General features: G+C 36.1%; 1 protein-coding gene across 2 annotated transcripts in view; it reads right to left on the bottom strand.

The window, feature by feature from the left end:
• Positions 1-1,576: 1,576 nt before the first annotated feature.
• Positions 1,577-23,318, bottom strand: part of htr2c.S (5-hydroxytryptamine (serotonin) receptor 2C, G protein-coupled S homeolog) — a 202,245-nt gene continuing 180,503 nt past the window's right edge. The window contains exons 1-3 of one of the 2 annotated variants that reach the window (XM_041575069.1): positions 20,254-20,375; positions 5,547-5,747; positions 1,577-3,263 (exon numbers count right to left, since the gene is read on the bottom strand). In XM_041575069.1, the coding sequence (XP_041431003.1) occupies positions 2,428-3,263; positions 5,547-5,670 (960 nt within the window). In that variant the 5' untranslated portion in view covers positions 5,671-5,747; positions 20,254-20,375 and the 3' untranslated portion in view covers positions 1,577-2,427. Of the gene's footprint in view, positions 3,264-5,546; positions 5,748-20,253; positions 20,376-23,318 lie in introns of those variants that run through there. The other variant, XM_018233105.2, reaches the window with a different exon arrangement.

The following is a 23,318-nucleotide window of genomic DNA, read 5'->3' as shown; positions in this document are numbered from 1 at the left end:
CCAGTTGCAGGATTGGTGAACTACAGACGTGTGGTAGGAGAAATTACATTGATCTCTTCAGCTGTTTCAGGGTGGTGAGATTTTCAATGTACCATACAAACAGTAGCTCCAAAGTAGAGATCAGGAGTTCCAAGAAATGACTTACCAAGTTACCAAAAACATATTGGCAGAAAAAAAAACATATGAATATAAAAATATAAAACATTTTAATAATTAATAAATTGCTATTTTAGAATTTAGATTTTAAAAGACACCAGGTATCAAAGTAAGAAGTGTTCTAGCAAATCCAGTGATGATATATATAGTTGAATGGTACTTGTCTTTTGTCACTTGTCCAGTTCAGAGGTTACCTACATTTATAGAGAGGGCTCACAATAGATTAAAGTATAAATTCTAATGAAAATAATCTTAAAATCTCTTACAGTAACTGTAGCATGAATTTCACTTTTATCTACTGTGACAATTATCTAAGAAATTTACTAGCAACCCATGCCATGACTACCAAGCACACTAAGGGGCTGATTCACTAACTTCGAGTGAAGGATTCGAAGGTAAAAAACTTCGAATTTCAAAGTTTTTTTTGGGCTACTTCGACCATCGAATGGGCTACTTCGACCTTCGACTACGACTTCGAATTGAAGGATTCGAAGTAAAAATCGTTCAACTATGCGACCATTCAATAGTCGAAGTACTGTATCTTTAAAAAAAACTTTGAGCCCCTAGTTAGCCATCTAAAAGCTACCGAAGTCAATGTTAGCCTTTGGGGAAGGTCCCCATAGGCTTGGCTAACTTTTTTTGATCAAAGGATATTCCTTCGATCGTTGGATTAAAATCCTTCGAATCGTTCGATTAGAAGGATTTGATTTTTTGATCGAAGGAATTATTCTTCGATCGTTCGATCGATCTATCTGCGCTAAATCCTTCGACTTCGATATTCGAAGTCGAAGGATTTTAATTCCTAGTCGAATATCGAGGGTTAATTGACCCTCGATATTCGACCCTTAGTGAATCGGCCCCTTACTAATATCTTGCATCATTCAGCTCAGATTAACGGATTAGGACAACACTGTCCTGTAGGATCTTCAAAAAGTGTGGACCTGTCAAATACCTGACTCCAAAGTAAATGAAATAGGATCTATAGCTATTGCAATAATTGTTACATGTGTAGCCTAAATTCATTATCACAGAGATCACAGAGATCACATAAATTAGTTTATGTGGATGATTTCTGGTTCAAACCTGAACATTTGAAGTAAGACTTTTAAAAACATACTGCATGTAAGGTACATTTAAATACTATATTTGTTGTAACAAAGGTAGAAAGATCTGGTCATTTGTTGAATATGGTAAAATCTGGTGTCTTCCAAATATCACCATCCAGGTGGTGGCCTAAAAGTAACAGACCTGACTGTTTGCCCTCCCAGGCCTAAGATGATGTCAATATGGACTTTGTAGTCTTTTCATGACATTAGTTCTTAACTAACTTGGGTTACCAAACCCAATCAGACATTGGTTATGAAGTCTGTTGATTTGTCGCAAAACACAGTAAAGATTTACTTATTTGGCAGACAGTGACTCCAATTTATGGCATCTTTATGTTGAACAATACATACTGGTAATATACAATAGTAAGATACAAATTATAACAACTGGATTTATAACACTAGATTTCATATTGGTAAATATAGATTATACTGAGAGCGGCCTTGCAAAGTTAATGTCTGTGCTCATCATGTAATTCCCTTTAACTGGTTTTCATTGGTGATTTAGAAAGATTTAACGTAACGTCAACCAATATCTTTTACATTAGAATATTAGCCCTGAATATAATATAAACAGTAGAACACTGACATTATGTTAATGTGGTGTATAATATGGAACACTGAATATATTTGTAATTGATATCACCTAGAAAAAATATGCTATACAGTACAATGTCTCACAAACGTCTTACAGAGAATAAATTAGTAGAATCAAATCCTTCAATATTGTTGTAGGTTGGTTACAATCTTTTCCCCATTTTATTTAAAATAAATATCTTGAAAAGTGAAAACAATTTCCTTACCCCATTGTGAAACTCATGCAAACAAGATGGAGTCACTTCAATTTTTTATGAAACTTACATGTATCTATATAATTTATGAATGTCTGCTGCTCATTGTTTGAAGGACACCGAAATGTTGAAATTTATTCTTAGCAATTTTTCATGCATTTGGAAAGAAAGTTAACATTATATCCATAATGTAATCAAAATTACTACTTCATCTATTACAATGGGAAATATATTAATTCCAGGGCTCAATCAACACAAAAGATTGCAGAAATATAATAAAAAATGTCTGCTCTGAAATATTTACATATTTACATGATATATTTTGTAATATAATTTTCACAAATAAGATTTTATATTTCTTGTGGGAACTTCCCTCACACACAGCTAACTCTTTCACTTATAACATTAGAATTGTTTATCGATAGTTCTGAAGTCCCAGGTTGCATTTCTATTGCTTCCTCTGTTTCATCCATGTCCACGCTTGTTAGTTCATTGCCATTTCTGTAACTATTCAAATTAAGGTCCTTGCCATACATTGCTGTTGATGTAGCATTGTGTTGACATTGGGTTTGCTGCAACATTGTCTTTTTACTATTATAATACTGACAACGGATATAACTGGCAAATGCTCTACGATATGTTCTATTAAAAAGTGTGTAGACCAGTGGGTTAATTCCTGAAGACACATAACCAACCCATACAAATACATTCAAAAGTTCAACCATGAGTTCATTATCACATGCCTCTTTGCAAAGTACAGACATGATATTCGTGATAAAGAAAGGACACCACATAATCAAAAACAAGAAGAAGACTATTCCAAGAACCTTAGAAGCTCTACGCTCGTTGTTAATTGACTGCATCGTTCCTTTGCGGAAAAGAGCTCCTTCTTTGTTAATAGGAGAGTTTAAATGAGATGCCGCCTCATGATTCTGAATCATTGAAATATTTTCTGTGTTATTTTCTTTTTTCAGACAGTTAACACTGCTGCTCCTCTGCTTTGGAACCTCTTCATACATGAATACTGTAGCTTGCTTTTGAAGTACTTGAATGGTCAGGCAATATGTGAACACCATTATGATGAGAGGAATAAAAAATGCTACAAATGATCCCAGAAGTACAAAATTTTCATCATTTAAAACACAGCTACTATTCACAAAAACACTGGAGTCATCCTGTAAGCCAATCACAGGGATTGGCATTGAAATACCTGGAAGTAAAAATAAAAGAATTGATTATTTCACTTTCTTTTATGTACTTATCAAAATGAAAATGGCTACACTTTAAATATTTTCTTAAGAATGCTTAAAGAGATATTTTGTCTATTGATTTTCTATAGAACAGAGTAGACCAACTATTTTGGTTTTATTTTACAGGTATTTGGGTCGACATATATGGTGGTTTAGGTTCATTAGTGGATAAAATATAAACATTTCACAAAGATAACTAAATTTAAAGGGATCCCATACCTCTAGTAGGAGGTAAAGTAAGAATTTACCCATTTAAAACAAAGCAAAATTGTCAGACGAAAAAGTACAGATAACAAAATAAAGCTAACATTGTGTAGTTTCTGCTTGAATCTAAGGTCAGCTGAAATAAAAATAAATCTTAATTTTGAGGAATTTCACAAACGAGGGGGATGATATTAGCAATTTATGTAGAACTTTTAAGAAAAGTTGCAATGCAATTATTTAAAAAAACTTTAAGGTAAATAAAAATGTATATCACTTTGCTTTTTCTCATTCCTGACTCCCAACCAGACACTTTCTTGACTTTCTACAGCTTCAATTCCTTTGGTGTATTACAGATTTTATTTAATGATTTTTACATTTAGTTTGAAGATTATTATTGCCTATAATAGATGTTTTTCAGTAAATTCCACTTTTTATTGAAATTATGTATCTATGGTAATATAGATACACAAAACTTGTAGTGTATCTGTGCATTGGCTTTCCAAACTTATCATGTAATTCAATGTTCATTCAATAGCTACTTGATACGTAGGAAGTAAACCTCAGGTCATTTGGTAGATGTTATTAGGGTGGATGGGTACCCTACAACAATAATCATGTGATTTAGAAAGAAGCTCAAGAAAGAAAAGAGGCTTGATGTTAGAATGATTGTTAGAATGATGATCTCTGTATGTTTTACTGCCCTAACACTACTGTGTATTTTTGGGTTACAGACCTTTCAGTGGCAAGATAGATATAGGTGTATGTATATTATATGTTAGCAGAGAGCTGATCTGGACTGCCAGTGCAACTTCTTTTGTAAGTGAGGACAGACACACCAACTTCTGTGTGAACAGTAATTTGGTTGCTTTATAGATCTTCAGCATAGCACCTCTGCAACAGGAACTTCCAGTACAGAGTACAATCATTTATGTATCAAATTGTAAATATAGTGGAATACCAAAAGAGAAAGAAATTATGTTAAAGTAAATAGAAAAGGGCAGTATTTCAGGGACACAGTTGGTGTACTTTATTTCCTTGGCAAACCTAGAAGCATTCTGAATGGAAATTTGAACTATATAAGCTAATTAAAATGAGATGCCTATTCACTAACTAAAAGCAAATGAGATCACAGCTAAATTCTTTTGCAACTTCCATTATCCCATCATGAGATTGTTTAACTCTAATTTTAATAAGGATAATATGGTTGATGACACAGGACAGATTTGATACCTTTCTACTAAATAATGGCATGTAGGTTTGGTCATGAAATGCAGAAAAATTTGGGAGCAGATTTATCAAAGGTCGAGGTGAATTTTTGAATGAAAAAAATTTGAATTTCGAGCTATTTTTTTGTACTTCGACTAGGGAATCGTCCAAATTTGATTTGAATTTGAAAAAAATTCAAAAATTCAAATATCAAAATTTATCATGTACTGTCTCTTTAAAAATTTTACTTCGACCATTCGCCATCTAAAACCTACCGAATTGCTATTTTAGCCTATGGGGGACCTCCTAGAACCTATTTGGACTTGGTGAACTTTGAAAAATTTGTTTGGGAAAAACTTTGAATCGAATTCGCTATTAATTCGTACGTTTCGAATTCGGCCGAATACTGACCTATTAGATCGAAAACGGACATGTTCGGGCAAAAAAAAACTTCGACTTAATTTCAGTTGATCATTTTGAATTCGAATTTCGAAGTTTTTGAAATTCGACCCTTGATAAATATGCCCCTTGATGTATAGTATTCTAAATAACATCTTGCTGCAAGCTTTGGTTGGGGTTATGGCACCAGTATGCACACCCTAATACTTGTGATGCACTTGGAACTCTAAGGGATTGGTAAATTACTTTTTATTAAAAGACTTTAACATTTACATTAGCACAAAAGTAATCAGCCCCATTTGATCAGTTTGATTTTGTGTTAAGGCCATTTTATACATACTTGATTGAAATCATTAAACATATAAAAGTGATACTATATGAATGTATGTACGTAATGCAGTATTTGCCTGTAGCTGACATATTGCATAGATTACCTATTGAAATAGTCCAGACAGCAGCAATTTTCATCATAGCTTTAGTCCGGGAATTGAAACGGCTGTGTTCTATGGGGTTGCGGATTGCTACATAACGATCAAGAGAGATTGCACACAGATGCATGATAGAAGCAGTGGAGAAGAGGACATCCAATGAAATCCATATAGGGCACAGTTTCCGTGGCAATGGCCAAGCATAATCTAAAAAAAAATTCACAAAAACAAATTTAGTACTGAGTCAAGCTTTGCAAAAAGAAGGTATACATGCGGTACACTATGGCAATTTTTTTTTACATAGAAAATACTAATTTCTATTAAAAGGTTGCCACGTTTACACTACATTATAAGAGCAAAGATACTGTATAAGTATAAATACGAGTGGAAATAAAAACAATTTAACAAATATAGTTTTTATGCTGTTCGATTCATAAAACTGAGATTAAAGATTTAAAATGGCATGGTCTAATCAGTAAATCCTTTAGATGGATTATGGTCCTGTGGCATATTGTGAGTAATACTGTCCCTTCTAGTTCTGGAGAGGTTACGTTCCACAACATTATTGGAATGAATAAAGATGGATTAAGAGCTAGCTTTCCAGTTGTGAAAGATGTTTTATTAAAATATGCCAAATCTAAATCCTTTCATTCTGGATGAAATCCAACCATTGCAAAGGGTGCCAAGACAGACTTTTTTATGCGCACTTTAGTAAAATGAAACGTAAATCATCTAGAAAGTATATTATATAAAAAAAAGTTAATTTTTATGTATAACCAAGGGCTGAAATTTATTATGAGCTGAAACAGAAAGAAAATCCTCTTAAAGTGATTTATTTTTTTACATTGGCTTCTGCTTCTGTGTGATCTTTGGGGCAAATAAATAAATAATCAAAGTTGACATTTAAATGAGACATTGGCTTCATATAAAATATATTTAAAGAGATTTATCTTTCCTATTATAATAGGCAAACAGGCCTAATCCTAGGTAAGAGAACATATCATACAGCAAACTCCCCATCATGCTTGGTAAGTATTAAGCACAGATCCATCCAGTTTATGGTCAACAAACTAACATATTTGGGTAAAATGTTGAATATTGGGGAAGGAGAGTTACCCGTTAACAATCCTGCTCATGAGATCTAATCTTAAAAAATAACAAGAGAAACACAGGCAGTGTGTTTCTCTTGTTATTTTTTAAGATTAGATCTCATGAGCAGGATTGTTAACAATAAAGTATTGCTACATCAAAGTGTAATATAATTGGATTTCGGTTATTTAGATGCTTACTCTAATACATATTACTACAGGTATTGAAACTATTATTCAGAATGCTTGGGACCTGGAGTTTTCTGGATAAGGGACCTTCCAGTAATGTGGATCTCCATGCCTAAAGTCTACTAATAAAATCATTTAAACATTAAGGGGGTTATTCCTTAAACTCCGAATGAAAAAATCCACCTGAAAACTCTGAAAACTTTGGGGTATTGTATGAAACCCAGTGCACATCACAAAACCATTGGGGCTTCTCCCATTGACTTATATGTAACCTCGACAGGCCTGAGATTAGGACTTTTCCGTCCTCAGGGTTTAATAAAATCTGAAAAATTTGTGATTTTTTTTTATAAAATTAGAAAATCACACATTTTTCAGATTTTATTAAACCCTGAGGACGGAAAAGTCCTAATCTCAGGCCTGTCGAGGTTACATATAAGTCAATGGGAGAAGCCCCAATGGTTTTGTGATGTGCACTGGGTTTCGTACAATACCCCAAAGTTTTCAGAGTTTTCAGGTGAAAATTTGGAAAAAATCATGAAATTTGTGAAAAAACCCAAAAAAATCGTGAAAATCGAATTTTTCCAGCAAAGCATATTTTTGGGAAAATGTAATAATAAATAAGCGTAAAAAAACAAGAGGTGATTTGATCGGGTTTGTAGCAGAAAATATTGAGATAAATTTTATATAGAAAATATTGAGATATTTATAACTAAATATAAATAACCCCCTAAGTAAACATTACAGGATTGTTTTGCCACCAATAAGAATTAACTATATGTTAGCTAAGATCAAGTATAAAGTATGATTTTATTATCACAGAAAATGTAATATACATGACATATAAAGACAGAGTTGAATTTTTGAAGTACAAAAAGTTAGAATTTCGAAGTAATTATTTTGATACTTCGAGCATCAAATAGGATACTACGACTTCAAATTTACTTCGTCTTCGATTCAAAGTAAAAACCGTTCGAATATTCGACCATTCGATAATCGAAGCACTGTCTCTTTAAAAAAACTTTGACTTCAATACTTCGCCAAATTAAACCTGCCGAATTGCTATGTTAGCCTATGGGGACCTTCTACAGACTTTTTCTGTCTTTACACATCGAATAAAAATCCTTCAATCGTATGCTAAAAACGCTCGATTGTAGGATTGCCAAATTTATTGAAAAAACTTCGAATTCGATATTCAAATTCAAAGTTTTTCAATTTCGAAGTTTTTTGTACTTCGAAAATTCGACCCTTGATAAATCTGCCCCTTTGTGTTGGAAATTGAGAATGAAGAGACACATCTGCAACTCTGTAACTTCATGTTTCTATAATTTTATAACTTTAGTTCATCTGTAGGGATGGGCCAATTTTTTCACCTGGTTTCGCCGTGAAAATGACGCCCTTAGACTTTTTTTGACGCCCATAGACTTTGACATTTATTTTGTCAACTTGCCAGCTTTCACTCAGCTCAAATTATTTTGTTATTCTCTTTCTTGCTTTTATATAAATATTTATAAATAATTATATAAAAATATTTATAAATATTTGTTCTGTGCCTGCAGTTCTTTCAGTATTATTGTTAAAGCCAAAATAAACCCTTCTTAGTAAATTCCATCAATCTTTTACTGATTAGAGAGGGTTCCACATTTTTAAAGTATGAAATAAAAAATGCATGTTTTACTGTGCTATGAATTTCATGCAGATATCTCTAATTAACCATCTCCTGCAGATTTATAGTAAAATAGCAAATCTCTTGCTTTTTGTAAGCAAAGACAATGTAATTAATGTATCACCTTAATTATACAAAGGATGTTTTGAGATAAACAAGTCAACACACAATAAGGTGAAATACAATTAGTTATATTTGATATTAATTTAAGAATAATACAATATTCTTATGTTAAATATATTCTATATATATATATATATATATATATATATATATATATATATATATATATATATATATATATATGTATATATATATATATATATATATTTATTTAATTATTACAATGGAAACATTTAGACGCACATGTACTAAGCTCGAGTGAAGGATTCGAAGTAAAAAAACTTCTAATTTCGAAGTATTTTTTTGGATACTTCGACCATTGACTTAGGCTACTACGACCTTCGATTTGAACGATTCAAAATAAAAATCGTTTGACTATTCAACCATTCGATAGTCAAAGTACTGTCTCTTTAAAAGAAAACTTCGACTACATACTTCAGCAGTTTAAACCTACCGGGGTACAATGTTAGCCTATGGGGACCTTCCCCATCAGTTTTCTAAGGTTTTTTTGATCGAAGAAAAATCCTTCAATCGATCGATCTATTAAAATACTTTGAATAGTTTGATTCGAAGGATTTCATCGAAGGATTTTTACTTTGATCAATCGATCGTAGTATTTGCGCAAAGGATTTTACTTTGAGGGTCGAATTCGAGGGTTTATTAACCCTCGATATTCGACCCTTAGTAAATGTGCCCCTTAGGTTTCAAGTTCAAGAAAATTGAACATAGAAATATGCAAAGAATGTATTTTACAGAAAAAAATCATTTTGTTTTTCCTCTTCGTTCATACAGTGCATAAAAATTCTCTGATGTTCACAATATTACATTTCAAAGTTTCTCAGTTTTTCTTGCCAAAATATTTGGTTTGGTAATAAAAATTTGCATCATCATTTTTGCAGAAACAGTTCAACCCACTTGTTCGTTTTATTTTATTGAAATTACCTATTGTGGTAAAGTGACCACAGAAAAGTGTAAAAAGTTGTGTTTTGCCTTACATTTCTCCATAGTGGGAGATGTTTGCTATCTGGCCCTGGAAGCTATAGTGTTCTGGAAGTAACAAGTGAACCAGATAATCCATTCTAGTGATCCAGTTCACATGTTCGAGCTCACTTTCCACAGGAAGGCTGTCCTATGGAATGGTATACTATGGGAGTGAGAGTTTTAGGAAGGTCTCTCTGAGCAGGGCACTGTTAGGAACTCCCCCTGTTAGGAACTCCCAGAGGGGCTGGGGGTGAGCCAGGCCCGAGGCTGGTGAATTTGTTACCATGGAGGGGAGAATCAACAGGGTTTAGTGAGAAGTCCAGAATATTCCAGAGTGGGGAAACCACCCTGTATGGTGAGAACCCCATTACAATACTGATACCATAGATGATAAATATAGCCCCTAGGGAAGTTCATCTAAGAATAAAGAGGAAAAAAAGTGCTATAGTGAATCCAATTCCTGAAATTATCACCATACCTTGACTAGGGTGGACTATAGAAAAAAATTCAAAGGCAATCAACAATTAGGGGCATAATGATCAAGGGTCGAATTTCGAATTGAAAAAACTTTGAAATTTGAATTCAAAAGACCAACCGAAATTAAGTCGAAGTTTTTTTTTGGTTGAATAGGTCCGTTTTTGATCAAATAGGTGGAATTTGGCCAAATTCAAATCGTACGAATTGAAGGAATAGTGCATTAGATCGAATTATATTCAAAGTTTTTCGCAAACATTGACTCCAAATGGGTTCTAAGAGGTCCCCCATAGGCTAAAATAGCAATTCGGCAAGTTTTAGATGGTGAATGGTCGAAGCTGAATTTTTAAAGAGACAGTACATGATAAATTTCGATATTCTAATTTTCGAAAAAATATTCAAATTCAAATCGAATGTGGACTATTCCCTAGTCGAAGTACACAAAAAATAGCTTGAAATTTGAATTTTTTTCATTCGAAAATTCTCATCGACCTTTGATAAATATGCCGAAAGTATTCTTTTTTTTTTTTTCGTGAAGCATCTCTTAGGCTTGGAATTTAGATCTGGTTTACATGCCTTAAGTACCTGTCACGGCCGGCACCCAATACCAGAACAATTGCCAAGTACCCTGGTCTCGGCTCAGCTTCACCAGTAGTGTGACCACCGTTGGGCTTCGGGAGAAGCCCTCAGCTTACTTGGGTGCCACCTAGACTTAACGAGGGGTACAAGGCGAGATGTTCTGGCTGGCAAAGGGGCACGGCTATTAGCAAAGTCTTTTGGGCTGAAGGTCACAGTACAAGAGGATTAGGCAGAAGGATGGTCAGACAGGCTGAGTCACAACAGCGGATATCAGAATTGTCAGACAAGCTATGGGTCAAAACCGTGTATCAATCAGACAGATGGGATCAGGCAAGAGAGTGGTCAAAGTTCAGGCTGGGTCAGGATTCAGAGTTCAGAGTAGTCAGGATACAGGCAGGGTCAAACACGGATAATCAAGATAATCAGAATAACAGGATCAGACGCACTAGGCTCAGAAACCACTAGAAACAGAATACCACCGATGTGTAGCTCCCTCATACTTTGTACTAAAGCCTCAGTAATGCCAGTTGTGCTTATAGTGCTCCAGTATAATTCTTTAGCTATACAAATTTTAAGACTAGTCGCATCATCTGCTATTTTTGAAATGATTAGATTTTCAACAAATGAGGATTCCCCTTGTGAATCATTTGTGAGATTTCTATTACCCCTGTTGTTTATGATGTGTGGTTTAACCGGTAATCCTTACAACAATGCCACAGTGCCTGAGATTCAGTGGTATGGTATGGAGTGTGGGTTTCCCTTATTGTTTCAAAAAAGGCTTTATTCTTGCCATTTAAGCACAATATTTTTTTTTACTATATCTCTGTGCCCAAGAAAATGCAAGAAATGATACATTTTAGATTTGAACGGATTAATGAAACCACTAGCAAGAAAACGTACTATATATAAACTGCATATATACAAAAGATGTTTGTTGGAATGTAGATGCAAATCATATTTAAATGTATTTTTCAAAGTTATTGCTATTTGAAATGTAGTTTCTGCAGCCTCAGCAATAGTGGTATGTTGTGGGTAAATTGATGGCTCCGGCAGATTGAACATTGTCTTATCAACTGAAAGGAGTTATCAAACTTCTGACAGAAATGCATTGAAAGTTATTACTTTAAAGGAGAAGGAAAGCTCCAAGACAGTTTATAGCTAACAGATTAGCCACAATAGTGCAAGCTACAGTAGAATGCTATATTTATTCTGCAGAATGCTTTACAATACTTTAGTAAACAGCTCTAGACACTGTCTCTGTTTGTTTAGGATAAAAGCTGTCATATAAACTTGGTGTGACATCACTTCCTGATAAATCTCTCCCTGCTCACTTACAGCTTTGAGCTCAGATTACAGCAGGGATGGGAGGAGGGAGGGGGAGAGGAGCAAACTGAGCATGCTCAAGCCCTAGCCCTGGAGGTCCTGCTGAAAACAGGATGTCTGATACAGAAGCCCATGAGTACACAATAGAAGGAAAGAAATGCTGTGTTTCTTTTGACAGAGGACTCAGAGCAGCATTACTTTGAGGGTTTACTGGTGTATTTATATAGACCTTTCTGATAAAGCTTACTTAGTTTTAGCCTTTCCTTCTCCTTTAAGCTGTCTATGAATTCTGCTCAGTGTTTCATTACAAATTCTCCAACTGGTCATCTGTGTCCTAGCTCATAAGAAGGGCATTAAAACCCTTAAATGTTAAACATAAATCAGGAAGTGTGGCAGAAAAATGTAGCTCTGAATAACTGCCCAGAGGTCCCTTTTATGCAGTTCACACTACATAATGAAGTGGAGAAAATGGGAATCCCAATGCATTGCCCTTTACTTTCATCACCACAACTGAAATCATCATTTGTCAAGGGTATATTTTATTGGACTGCCTGCTGGCCTTCCCCATTTATCATATGCTTTTTGAAATGACATGCTCAGTTACATTAAAGAACATATGGCCAATTAATTTTGTTCTATAAATCAGCATATTAAAAAAGCTGTGTTAAGCTTTGCTAATAATGTTAAGGGCAGTTGTAAACATACAACATTACATGGAACAGGTTTGCTAGCTCACTAAACACATGACAGGTCAGGATAATCTATTCTTCCTTAGTCCATTAGGTCTATTTGCAAGGCAGTGAACTTGTGTAATAACTATGTACTATGAAATCAGATTCTTACATGCTACATTTATCAGGCTTGGGATATTGGCATTTGGTATTTTGTACTTAAAGCATTATAATGTGTTGACTCTCCCTACACAAACCACTTTCTGTTACAGTACTGCCATATTAGATTCTTTATTTTTTTCACCTAACAGATCCACAAACAGAGAATTCCATTAGGTGCCAGATTTTCAGTGCATTCCCTTTAGATCATGAAAGTGCTGTGCTTTAGTATGCTGATAATTCTAAATTGCGGGTGAAAAACTTGGTTAATTGCACAGAAAATATATATATAACCTGAAAGTGTGGTTAAGAATACATGCAGATATACGCCAGCGAATAAATTCGCGAAACGCCCGCGAAAATTCGCAGAAAAAATTCGCCGGCGTCAAAATTTTTTTTTAAAAAAAAACGGACGCCGGCGTCAAAAACGGGTGCCGGCGTCGGAAGAACGGGCACCGGCGTCAAAAACGGGCGCTGGCGTCAAAAACGAGACGCCGGCGCCGTTTCGCGAATTTTTCGCCGTATCGCGAATTTCGCACGAAATTCGCGAATTATTCGGCGAAGCGAAACGGCGCAAATTCGCCCATCACTAGCAGGACAATAATACATTATATTGTCATTCCTTTAAAATATAATTTTTTTTGTGTTACTGTGTTAAGAGTTTTATTCTTCCTATACCGTGATAGTTTAGTTACCGGGTTACACCACCAAACTGGTTGCTTGTATAAGGCTTGAAGTTGCACCTTTCTCCTGAGCTATGAGTTTTACCATATAGCTTCCCTGTTGAGACAATCAGAAATGAGCTCTTAGAATTGGCAGAGGCAGGGTGTTACTGATATACAATTATCATGCAATACAAGTGTTTCCTAACTTAACCATAGAACCCATTTTATTTAAAAAAATTTAAAGTCCACGCACAGTAGGAGTTTATCAGAATAAAGCAGGAACAGAACGTGTGTGGATAGGTATCTATACACAGCAACAATGGTCAATTTATATAAACCACTTGTAAAGAGTCACTCTCAGCTTTTATGCCTTATCCTAAGTGGAACCCAAAGGGCATCTCTCTAATCCCTGGTTCTGATCACTTAATTTCATACTTCCAATGATACACCTGGGAATCTAATCCCACTCTCACTCTTTAGTGGAGACTTTCTTTATTTGCCCCGAGCTAACCGTCTCTCCTAGAGAGACCTGTGACAGGAGAAAAACTTTCCACTTTCTCAACCTGACCTGTCTAGGTTCTACTGAACTGTAACAAAATGGACCCACAACTAGATTTCCCTCTGAGGGTTCCCAGAAGGCCGACATCCTTTGTCGCCCTCCCCCTCCATCTAGCGATTTACTCGTGCGGCTGGGCTGCATGCCTCCCCTTAATTTATGCCACCCAAGGGCGGGCCTTTGTGGTCTTGCTAAAAATCCGGACCTGAACGGACCCTAAGCATGCATGCTCAGTTTACATATTCGTATATACTGCCACCTAGTGGTCAAACTAAAGAACTAGGGATCATACTTTGACCCAGGAAAGAAGGGCTTACTTTCCTTATGACTCACACTACCAGTTTCCTACACTTTTAAGATGACTGCCTAATAATCAGAGACAACAAGTTCACTTACCCTCTATGTCTGATTGATGTGTCAGGCACTGTTTTGAAACTAGCTATAGCATAATGGTAATTCTTATGAGTATTGACATCAAGTGCTGTCATAGGCTTTAAAGGACATCTGAATGAACAACACCTGGCACATTCTCTAGTGAATGTCTTCCAAGGCATCTGGTCATTCTACTTCCCCATGGGGTACTTTTGGAGAAATACCAGCCAAAAAAATTGTGATTTTTTTTTTTCCAGCAACATAGCACTATGTATTAAAAATACATTTATTTCTCACCATATAAAACCTGTTGAGGCACCATAGAAGTAAATGGGAAGTATATCTTCAACATTTAAGAAGTTTGTTTGTTTTACAATGACAAGAGCCTACTCCTTTAGACTTGAGAAATATGATCTTCACTTGAGAAACAAACTGCAAATTAATATATATATATAAAGAACCAAATGTATGCACTCTGAACCAGTCAACGGGTCAACGCATTGTTTATAGTTCAAAATGACCCACACTCCAGAATCAGTGAAATATCAGTGCACAAGGATGCACAAGTTTTAGGAATAAACACTGATTTTCACTGATTTTGGAGTGTGGGTCCTTTTGAACTATAGATTATTATGCATCATTTTTAGGGGTTGAACTTTAAGGATATTGTTGCTTTTTTTTTGTAACTAAAATTAACTATTCTAGGGAGCATACAGTAGCAGATAAATACTCTGCATTTATGACAGCATATACAACACAACCACTTTTCCTATAAAAATAGCTGTTTCTAGAACATTGCTTAATCAATAGAGAATAGATGAACTATCAGTATTTTATATGTAAAAGTAAAAACACGATGAGCAAGAATACATTTGTTTTACTGCCAATAAATTTGAACTACTTTCCTAATCATTACTGTACGCTCACTTCTGAAACAGACTCTTCTTTGAACTGCTGAAATTAGTAATGCAGACAGTTCAATATAAAACTAATGAACTGGATCAATTTTGTAATTAAACTAGCAAAGTTAGTCTGTTGTCTCGATTGCCCGTGAAGGTGTATTATAAAAGTTACATGTATATTTTTTTTGTATGAGCAGATAATCTTAAAGGGGAATTTTCATGAAATTCAAATGCACAATATAACAAGATCATGGTAAAATAAATATTTTTTGAAATATAATTTTTACAACCAATTTGAAGGCAATATTTTATTTTCCCCTGTCTCAACTCCTCCCTTGAAGTTTCCTCTCTTAGTGATGGCAGCTTTCCAGATTCTCATCAGCGACTTTCACCCTTGATCAGGGCGGGATTTACATAGCAGGCACCCCTAGGCACACTGCGTTCGGAGCCCCTGTCTCCTCCCCTTTATTTGTGCAAATTTTCATCTTTGGGACCAGAGCTCACAAGTGGTTTGCTTAGCTAAAGTCCACCAAGTTTTACTGAGCACTTTCTTCAGGTGTTTTTTGGTCTAGCAGTCCAAAGTCAATTGAATAGGAATTAGAATAATCTACACAAAACTAAAGTATAATCTTTTAATAGTGGTTCACATTTGAGTAAAATAATATAATAATAATAATAGAATGTTAGAGAACAGCCTGTTCTTAGCAACGTTCACTTCATCTTCATTTTACATTTTTGTATTTAAAGGAGAAGGAAAGGCTTGGTGCACTTGGGGGGTGCCAAATGTTAGGCACCCCAAGTGATTGTATTGATTTACTTGAAACCACGGGCTGGTGCTCCTATCAGCAGAAAATTTCACCGGCCCTGGGTTATACCAGTGAGCACCACGGAGTGATCTTCCGTCTTCCTCCTTCTTTGCGCGGCTTCACATGCGTAGTAGAGCGAAAAGCTGAACTTTAACTAAAAGTTGGCTATTTTGTTCAAATGTGCATGCGTTTGACCTAGGAAATTTGTAGAAAGAAGAAGACGGAAGAGGATTGCTCCATGGTGATCACTGGTATAAACCCGGGCCGGTGCAGTTTTCTGCCGATAGGTTCACCGGTTTCAGGTAAGTCAATACAATTAATACCTATTGCAGATTGCCTCTGAATATAACTGCCTGCATCATACAAAAAGATCATTTAAAGGTTATCTACCCCTTTAATTTACAGTAATCCTTTGTGTATAATGCATCTTAAATACAGTATCTCTTTCTATCATATTTCTGAAATGAAGAGACGTGATGTCAGTACTCTTACCAATCAAAATTAAATATGATTATTTGGAGATGTCTTCGTTAACATTTGTCTTTGATCAAATATATGAAAAATGTATTTTGTTGTATTAGATGTTCCTATTCTGTTCTGTGCTCTGTATTTGACTTTGTCATATTGCGATGCCAAATCAATCCATAGATCTATGGATTATGCAGCAGAAAATGAAATCATTAACATGTTTAACCTATAAATGACAAAATACAGAATCCTTGAAGCTTAATTGAATTGATCCCTGTAAAGATAAATGCACAGATTCTGTAGACTTAGAAAACTGCTTTTGCTTACACTATTTACAATTTCAATTTAGAAGTAGGGATGTAGCGAACGTCGGAAAAAAAGTTCGCGAACATATTCGCGAACTTGCGCAAAAATGCGAGCGGTTCGCGAACGGTTCGCGAACCCCATAGACTTCAATGGGAAGGCGAACTTTAACATCTAGAAAAGACATTTCTGGCCAGAAAAATGATTTTAAAGTTGTTTAAAGGGTGCAACGACCTGGACAGTGGCATGCCAGAGGGGGATCAAGGGCAAAAATGTATCTGAAAAATCTGCCTGTGTGTGCTTGGAAGAGATAGTGTAGGGGGAGAGCTGTTAGTGATTTCAGGGACAGATGATAGTAAGTTTGCTGGCTAGTAATCTGCTTGATACTGCTCTGTATTGGAGGGACAGAAGTCTGCAGGGATTTGAAAAAAAGTGACTCCGGTGTTTTTTCTGGAGACGGTAATATTATGGATATTTAGACAGAATGGGAACAAGGTCACACAGCTCGATGGCGGGTTGAAGAAAACAGTGTGCAAATAATGCCTACAAGGCCAACGTATACACTACTACAGCGGTGGATACGGATTACGTAAAATATATGAATGCTGCTTGAAAAAAGTGACTCCGGTGTTTTTTCTGGAGACGGTAATATTATGGATATTTAGACAGAATGGGAACAAGGTCACACAGCTCGATGGCGGGTTGAAGAAAACAGTGTGCAAATAATGCCTACAGGGCAAATAATGCCTAAAAGGTCAACTTATACACTACTACAGCGGTAGTAAAATAAAAAAAAGTAAAATAAAAAAAAATGAATATTAAAAAAAAAAATTAAAGTTGGTGCTGCTGAACTACTAGGAGCAGCAGATTAGCACACCAGTCCCACTCCCCAACACTGCTAGACTAATAGCACTGGGCTCTTATAGTAGTAGTAGTAGTAGTAGTAGTAAAACAACAAAAAAATAAATAAAAGCAGTCCTTACAAGGACTACTGTTATTGCAGCAGTCAGCAGATGAGATCAGAAGCAGGACAGCTGCCCACTGCAGCTACATACAGAGCACTGCAGTAGAAGGTAGATTACTAGCCAGCAAAGCTACCTAAGCTAAAATGTCCCTCAAACCCCTGCAGACTTCTGTCCCTCCAATAACAGAGCAGTATCAAAACGATTACTAGCCAGCAAACTTTCAACTGTCCCTGAAATCACTAACAGGCAGCAGCTCTCTCCCTACACTATCTCTTCAGCACACACAGGCAGAGTGAAAAAACGCTGCAGGGCTTCAGTTTTTATAGGGAAGGGGAGTGGTCCAGGGGAGAGCTTCCTGATTGGCTGCCATGTACCTGCTGGTCTGGGGTGAGAGGGCAAAAAAAAGCGCCAACAATGGCGAACCCAAAATGGCGAACGTCGCGCGACGTTCGCGAACTTCCGGCGAGCGCGAACACCCGATGTTCGCGCGAACAAGTTCGCCGGCGAACAGTTCGCGACATCTCTATTTAGAAGCTAAATGTAACACTGATTGTTAACCCACTGGATATTCAAATAATGTATCTGAATGCATATTTTCTTTTCTTTTGCTTTTTGTCTTTACCAGTGGCGTAACTTCGGATTCCAGGGCCCCCCTGCAAAAAAAATTTCAGGGCCCCCTCTGCACAAAATAGTGGGATAATTTCATGTATAATATCCCCAGAGGTCATAGAAGACAGGTACAGTGTCAATTTCTTATATGAATACCCCAGAACTACAGAAGGATGGTAAAGTGTCAATTTCACATATCTCTCTGTAAAGGCTATGAGCAAACTTAAGGGCTGTTACTGCAGAAGTAAGATCGCACTTTGAAATATATATATATATATATATATATATATATATATATATATATATATATATATATATATATATATATATATATATATATATATATATATATATATATATATATATATATATATTATTTTAGCTCTTCCTATTAAACCTCTTCCTATAAATCTTATTGTTCTGAAAAAAAAGCCACTGATGCAATTTCATTTATAATGCCCATAAAACACTTAGTAGAATGAATGCAGTGGCCATTTCATATAAAATACCCCCAGAATTCATATAAAGATGTCACGGTAGCAATTCTATGTATACATACCCCCAGAACTCATAGCAGGATGACCTAGGGATTATTTCATGTATAAATACCCCCAGAACTCATAGCAATATGGTACAGAGATTATTTAATTTATAAATACCCCCAGAATTCATAGCAGGATGGCACAGGGATTATTTAATGTATCAATACCCCCAGAATATAAGCAGGATAACACAAAGGCTATTTCATGTATAAATACCCCAGAACTCATGTTTTTGCCATATCATCACACACCCACTTTTCCAAATCACTGACTTGTGACCTCAATATTTTTCTGATTAAAAAAATCAAGCCTTTCATTTTGTGTCTCCTTTTCTACCCCATCTATATTATTTCCTTTTTATCATGTGCCTGCTGTTTTTTACTTGTATTAATGTAACCTTCTCAACACAGTCCCACACATTATATTATTATATATATATTATTTATTTTTTTATAGTTTTATAATTATTTGCCTTTTTCTTCTGACTCCTTCCAGCTTTCAAATGGGTGTCACTGACCCCATCTAAAAAACAAATGCTCTGTAAGGCTACACATTTATTGTTATTGCCAAATTTTAGTTTTTTAGATTTCTAGTAAGGTACTCTCCTATTCATATTCCAGTCTCTTATTTAAATCAGTGCATGGTTGCTAGGGCAATTTGGATCCTAGCAATCAGATTGCTGAAATTGCAAACTGGAGAGCTGCTGAATAAAAAGCTAAGTAACTCAAAAACCTTAAATAACAAAAAATGAAAACCAATTGCAAATTGTCTCAGAATATCTCTCTCTACCTCATATTAACAGTTAACTCAAAGGTGAACAACCCGTTTAACTTTTTATGGAGATGGTTTTTATTTTTCTCACCTACTATGTAGGTGAGAAACAAAAGTTAGTTTGATGGTTTGTGCATGCTGATACAGATATAAAAATATTTAATCAGGGATTATTTAATCAGGAATGTGTGGGATTAATGGGCACTTCTGGTCTATCCTGATGTAGTGGAAAGCTTGTGATGTTTCTAATTGTGATCAGTATGGAACATAGATCAAAAACATGTGGCAGATTTTAAGTTAATATGTGCTGAGAAAAACCAAAGCACTTGCTGAACTAAAACTCGCCAACCCCCCCCCCAACAGTCCAGATTGTGGCTGGTACCTGGGCAGCAATAAAAAGTGTCAGCGACCCCTCTCTCCAGCTCCCTTCCCCTGTCTACAGCCTTAACCTCCCACCCCCTATTTGCCTACTGAGCAGAACTTCTCAGGACCTCACATGCTGACCTGATATATTATGGTGCAGAGCTGCAGGCGGTTATCTCTCGCTCCCTGAGACGAGTCACGTGGCTGTGAAAACTCCAACAACTTTATTCACTGCACAGTCCAGCCAAGCTGCGGGGGAGGGGGCGTGCAGTCACTGCCGCGAAGCAGCAACACTCAGCAGCAGATTCTCTAGGAAGAGAAAGCTGCCTAATACATAATTTACTCTCCGGGCCCCATTGGACCAGGTGGACCGTAGCCTAGGGCGCCTTGTGGGTAATCCGGCACGGCGGCACTACTGAGGAAGCAGGCCCCGCCGGGCCCCCTGTACCCCCGGGCCCCCCCGCAACTGCGGGGTCTGCTTCCTCGGTAGTTACGCCACTGGTCTTTACCCTTTCCTTTATTTTCCTTTTTCTTTGTGTTGCAAAAATGTTATGTAGTTACTGCAGTTATTGTATATTTGAATGCAACATTATATTTTAAAGGGATACTGTCATGGGAAAAAATTTTTTTTTCTAAATCAAACAGTTAATAGTGCTGCTCCAGCAGAATTCTGCAATGCAATCCATTTCTCAAAAGAGCAAACAGATTTTTTTTATATTCAATTTTGAAATCTGACATGGGGCTAGACATATTGTCATTTTCCCAGCTGCCCCAAGTCATGTGACTTGTGCTCTGATAAACTTCAATCACTCTTTACTGCAGTACTGCAAGTTAGAGTGATATCACCCCCTCCCTTTTTTCCCCCAGGAGCCAAACAAAAGAACAATGGGAAGGTAACCAGATAGCAACTCCCTAACACAAGATAACAGCTGCCTGGTAGATCTAAGAACAGCACTCAATAGTAAAAACCCATGTCCCACTGAGACGCATTCAGTTACATTAAGAAGGAAAAACAGCAGCCTGCCAGAAAGCATTTCTCTCCTAAAGTGCAGGCACAAGTCACATGACTGGGGGCAGCTGGGAAATTGACAAAATTTTTAGCCCTATGTCAGATTTCAAAATTGAATATAAAAAAAGCTGTTTGCTCTTTTGGGAAATGGATTTCAGTGCAGAATTCTGCTGGAGCAGCACTATTAACTGATGCGTTTTGAAAAAAACATGTTTTCCGATGACAGGATCCCTTTAAGTTCTGATTTCTTCCTAATGCTTTGCCAAATTAATTTATGGGAAATGGAGAACCAATCTTAAGACTCCAAAATCTAACTATGGAAAGTGTGAAATGAAGTGCTAGAAACTATATACATGAAAAGATTTAAAAAAAAATAAAATAAAATTAATAGATAATGAATAATTTTCTGTACAAGCACAATTTGGTAGATGTGCTCCCCTATTAATTTATATAATAATGTTTGAAAAGATTCAGCCAATCAGATCAAATGAAATGCAAGATCCAAGGTATGGATAATCCCGGGCTTTAAGCATCCTAGATAATAGATCATATTATACCTGTATTACGTTTTAATTAATAGCATATTTTAAAACAAGAAACATACAAACATACTGGAGATTCTGTAGCATAAATGATGCCTTCCAGGGCTCACAATCTAAGTGCACTTACAATTATTTCAGGACTAGGAAGGATAAACATGTCATGGGTAGTGATGGGCGAATTTGCAAATTTGCGAAACGGCACCGGTGTCTCTTTTTTGATGCCGGCGTCTGTTTTTTAGGGCGGCGTCTGTTTTTTGGGCGCCGGCGACATCTTTCATTTGAATCGTGCAAATTCACCCCGAAATTTTGCCTGGCAAATAAATTTGCCCATCACTAGTCATGGGGTTTTGTGTCATTTAACATTTCTTTTCAGTTTAAATGATTGCTGCATGATTGCATCGTTAAGGATATGATGACTATGTAGATTTCCATTCATCCAGGTCATGGTATATCTAATTTAAGTAATTAAAAAAAACAACTGGACTAGCTGAGTAATTATTGAGGTCATTTCGCTACTCATCCAAGCAGCTTCTTCAGGTCAACTGAATGATGTGGGAAGTTCTCGGCATGTAGACTCTTCCACTAATCCAATCATAATGGCACATAAACTTACTACCCAAGAGAGGAGAGCTCTCAGTTCTGTGAGTAAGGACCCGAACATCATTATCCTGCCAGCAGATAAAGGGAGATGCACAGTTGTGCTCAACACAACTGACTATCACTGCAAGATAACTACACTACTCAGTGATAGCAATACATATGAACCTTTAAGGAAAGACCCAACCAGCTGTTCCAAGAAAAAGGTGCTAGGTTTTATGTTATTTATGATATTTAAATATAATAATAATTGTGTCACATTCATAAATCCTAGATTGTCATGAATTAAACTGGAATCTCTGTCAATGTTTATGAATGACCTTATATGCCTGCTCTGAGTATACCATAGCTATATTTGGGAATTGCATTCAAGATTTTTCAATGTAGACTAATGTTTTTATATTCTTTAATTCAGCTTAGGTTAAAGTCAGAGTACCTAACAACCTCTACGTTTTTCTTCCTATTTGCGACCGAACATTTAGGGGCCTATTTACTAAACCTCAATTTTTCAGGTCGAGTTTTTAAAGTGGAAAACTCACATTTTTAAAGAAAAGAAATCAATTTTTTTCGATTTATTATGCTCTGAAAGTTAAAATCCAAAAATACTCCATTTATGTGGAAATCATGAAGAAGTCAATGGCAGATTGCCTCTTTAACAATTGGCACATGTTTTTTTACCTTCAGGATCTTGATAGTTTCTCTGGAGAAGGCCATGAGCAGCTAGAGTACATATTCAAAGGAAGACAGTGGAGATACTTTAGCTGCAAGCAATATAGGAGCAAAGTAATATTGGAGGTGTATGTACGAAAGTAGGGAGAGGCTATGTGCAGCATTATTTGCTTTATCATTACCTTTATCAGTCATATACCATTCAGTAAACAATGGGGTACGTACCAACACTGTTGAAACTTGCTCCAGATATTGGTCTGACTGCCATCTTGGCATCAAAAGATCATTTTTCCCCTTCTGGAGCAATTAGGAGAGGTTTCTAATGGGGGTTTTTCACCTTTCTTTTGATGAGATAGCATTTAGGCAGGTTTCTCTTGCAAAGAAGATGA

This window comes from Xenopus laevis, chromosome 8S (assembly GCF_017654675.1).
Source record: "Xenopus laevis strain J_2021 chromosome 8S, Xenopus_laevis_v10.1, whole genome shotgun sequence".
Taxonomy (NCBI): domain Eukaryota; kingdom Metazoa; phylum Chordata; class Amphibia; order Anura; family Pipidae; genus Xenopus; species Xenopus laevis.
This window is presented reverse-complemented; position numbering and strand designations above follow the sequence as displayed.